This window comes from Neltuma alba, unplaced genomic scaffold, assembly GCF_004799145.2.
Source record: "Neltuma alba isolate B1F8T4 unplaced genomic scaffold, ASM479914v2 tig00013055_pilon, whole genome shotgun sequence".
In the NCBI taxonomy this organism is placed as follows: domain Eukaryota; kingdom Viridiplantae; phylum Streptophyta; class Magnoliopsida; order Fabales; family Fabaceae; genus Neltuma; species Neltuma alba.
In genome coordinates, this window is record NW_021637396.1 from 47433 (window position 1) to 51110 (window position 3678).

General features: G+C 37.8%; 1 protein-coding gene across 1 annotated transcript; it reads left to right on the forward strand.

Moving 5' to 3' along the window:
- Positions 1-1547: 1547 nt before the first annotated feature.
- Positions 1548-3406, forward strand: LOC114733984 (uncharacterized). Its single transcript, XM_028921460.1, has 3 exons — positions 1548-2543; positions 2812-2889; positions 3094-3406. Exons 1-3 carry the CDS (start codon positions 1776-1778, stop codon positions 3097-3099), a joined length of 852 nt encoding a protein of 283 aa, XP_028777293.1. The 5' UTR covers positions 1548-1775; the 3' UTR covers positions 3100-3406.
- The last annotated feature ends 272 nt before the right edge of the window (positions 3407-3678 follow it).

A 3678-nucleotide genomic window follows, 5' to 3' on the forward strand; every position in this document is an offset into this window, starting at 1 on the left:
TTTCTGTCTTGATCATTTTTTAAAAATATGTCTGCCCATTGCTCTTTAATCTCAAGTTTCCCCACTTTAGCTATCAGGTTCATTCGAAATATATTTTAAGCTTTTAATTTTTTGTTTTTTTCCCCTAAAACATTCGAACCCAAAAAAATTGATTAATGAGTTTATGAAATACTACCAATAGATGATCATTTTAATGGGAGTGAGTATGATTATTTAAGCAGGAACTCTTAAAATTTTAAATTCCAACGATGCTCCGATATGATCCCCTAATTCCAGATATCAAATACTGTATCAAAATAATTTTTTGTCAAAAAAAAAACTATATACATTAGGGATTAAAGTGCAACACTAATTTCTGTTTTTCCTTCGTTGGGGAATGATGGGATAGGTATAATATTTTAAATAAAAGGAAGAAGGAAAAATCACATAAAACAATAACAACAAACACACAAAAAATCAAGTCGTTTAAAACAGGGTTAATATATTCTTCATTGGTCCTTTAAGTTTGGTTTTATTTTGGTTTTAGTCCCTCAAATTTTAAACTATAAGTTTTGATTCCCGGAAGGGCAAAGTCATCTATGTTTTTAGTGGATTATAGGGGTCAATATTATAAATAAAAAGAAATTTGAAAGACTAAAACCTATGGTTTAAAATTTAGGAAACTAAAATCAAAATGAAGACAAATTTAAAAGACCAAAATTTGTATTAATCCTTTAAAATATTTAAAATAATTTTCCCAAAAAAAATTATCGGTTATATCTATAAAATTATCACTTGTATTTTTCTAAAATACAACTTATTATCTCATATTATAAAAATACTTTAATGGATAACTTTAGATAATATGAGCAATAATTTTGAGAAACAAAAGCAACAACTTGAAAAAAAGATAATAACTTCAATAATTATATGATCAATTTAAAATCTTAAAGTTATTTAAAGTGAGTATTATCTCATAATAAAGCATTATTACTTCTTGTTTTAAGAGCTCGCACTTCCTAAATCTATTTTAGCACAAAGGATTTATTTTATCATCTTTCCCTTTAATTCCTTAAACGATCATTATAACCAATCTATGTAATCATTAATTTAAGATTAAAATTATGTTAATTTCAACTTTAAGTTAACCAAGAGGAAGAAAAAATTAAGTTAACTGGAAATTAAATCTTTTTTAATTTTTAATATTTGACAACCACTTCTCCGTTTTTTTGCCAAAATTGGGATCCTAGTCTTTAAAGGACTAAAATTCACTTCGCACTTGGCAGTAGGAGGGCTCAAATGTGCGGCTGCGATTGAGTCGTGATATTGAAGTCTACATCGTCGACGGTATTCTTTAACCCTCTTACTCCTACTCATAATTCTCAAACGGAACACAAGAAGAATATAAAAACAAATAAAAATTAAAAAAAAAAAAAAAGTTGAGGACACCTACGGCGCAATTTAGCGTCCAAGGTCGCATAACCCGAACGTTAAAACCGCCCTCTTCCTTCCTTTTTCCCTCACTCATATATAAACTTGCGTTTCCCGGCGAACTTGAGAGAAAATTATCAAAATCTTCTCTCAAAGACCTCTTCTTTCCTTTCGAATGATTCTCACGTTTTCTCCACAAAATCCCCAGCTCCCGAAGCTCTGATTCGGCTTGCTTGCTTTCTTTCTTTGTTCTGAATACTCTCGCCGTTCTGCTCGTCTCTGGTAATTTTCTGGTTTGGTTTTTCCGGTTAATGGTGTTTGTAGGATTGGCGGAACGAAGAGGAAGAGTTTGAGCACCAGAGTCCATGGCGATGGGTCCCGAAAGATCTAAGCCTCTTCACAATTTCACATTGCCGTGTTTGAAGTGGGGGAATCAGAGGCACCTCAGGTGCATGAAAGTGACTTCAGACGGCGCCGCCGCCGCCTCTCCATCGACCGGCGATCGGCGATCTCCAGGGATGAGGTTTGAGAACTCGACGGTGACTCGGAAGAGGGAATTGGCGGGCGAGATGAAGCAGCAGTTTCCTCTGAGCGGCAGGGATTCGGAGAAGAGGATGAGGATATCGAAATCAAGAATAGATGGCTGCGATGGAGAGGACGGGATCGAGGCGGTGAGGGAGAAGATAATGTTTGATCTGAAGACTGCGGCGGATAAGATGAAGGATGCAATTTTGAGGAAGGAGGCGGGTGAGGAGGAGAACGAGGTGGATGAAAAAGAACAGGAAGAGCCTCCGGCTGCTTCTGCTCCATCTTCTGCGGCGGCGGCGGCGGAAGCGAGGCCGTGGAATCTGAGGACGAGGAGAGCTGCGTGCAAGGCTCCGATTGCCGACGGGAGTGGAAAGTGTTTGAAGATTGAGGAGAAGAAGCTTAATCACTCACCGCCGAGGACTGACAACGCTAACGGCGCGAAGTTGCCGCCGAAATCGAGAGCCTCTCCCGACAAGCCAGAAAGGCCCAAAATTTCAGTGCCTCTCTCGAAAAAGGAGATTGAGGAAGATTACATGGGGATGGTCGGTCACCGGCCGCCGCGGAGGCCGAAGAAGAGACCCAGAAACGTTCAGAAGGCTTTAGATGTAAGTTGATTTCTATCTTACAATTGCATTCCCCTTTGACTTTTAAATTCAATTCAACGATTCCAATTCCATGGCCAAGAACCACCGACGCTTCAAAATTAGAATCGTCACTGCACTTTACATTACATTTGATGTCGTGATATGGTATTGTGTCAAATCTCCTGTTGAGTATTGGCTGTTTGTGTTTCTGGTTTTGCTTCTCTTTCCGGTAACCTCCTCTGTTCTTGCAAAGCTTAAATTCCCATTCACATACTTGATTTCTGTGCAGGCCGTTTTTCCTGGTTTGTGGTTATCGGAGATTACGCTCGATACATATAAAGTTCCTGAAGCCCCTGAAAATGGCAAGGTATTCTACTCTTCCATTTACTTCTTCCGGTAGTGATTCGTCATTTGTAGGGTAGGAAAAATTTTGAATCTTTGTGATATTTGCTTCTGAAAGGAAAATTTTGTTACACTTGCAGTTTGAATCTCATCTTCGGGAACTACTCTAATTTGCTGTGCTTTTCTCGATTTGTCTATGAACTGACTCTTTAATGGTCTTCTTGCAGAGAGGTAGCAGTAAATGGGATTTGCAGCCAGAGTTGGGAACTTCAAAATTGCTTTTCTGTTCGTGGATCACTGGTACTTTGTGACGAGAACTAATTCATGTGTAGGATACATCTCTCTGATGAGGGATTTTGATGGATCTTTTTATTTTCCTTTCTCGTTTTTCCCCCTCAGTAACAGCTGGTGTAAGCCTTGTTACTCCGAATGCTGATTTGTTTTTGTTAAATATAATTCATTCGTTGTGTCTATAAGAATAATTCTCTACTGAGAAATGACATCAATAATATGATGGGAAAGTGCAGTTTAGTTGATTATAACTGCTGGGAACCGAGTGAAATATCCAAATTTTAAGTTCTGGCCTTTCGTTTTAACTACAAATTTATGGTATTCATCAGTTTTTTTATGCTGCGCTTTTAAACGTCTTCACTGCCTCATCACAATTTTGTTTGCCTTATTGGTCCATGATATTTGCTTTTAGGACCATTGTTGCAGAGAATTTGATCCGTATCAGTCTCCAAACTCCCACAAGTAAATACTCTGTATTCTGCATTATGGTTCTTGTTCTACTCAAATCATCTTGCCGAGGCAT

What these genes read in the sequence shown, in the direction of transcription:
- LOC114733984 (XM_028921460.1), top strand. Translation starts at nt 1,776, where the DNA reads ATGGCGATGGGTCCCGAAAGATCTAAGCCTCTTCACAATTTCACATTG. An exon ending in ACGTTCAGAAGGCTTTAGAT is followed by an intron (nt 2,544 to 2,811) that starts GTAAGTTGATTT and finishes ATTTCTGTGCAG; the next exon opens with GCCGTTTTTCCTGGTTTGTG.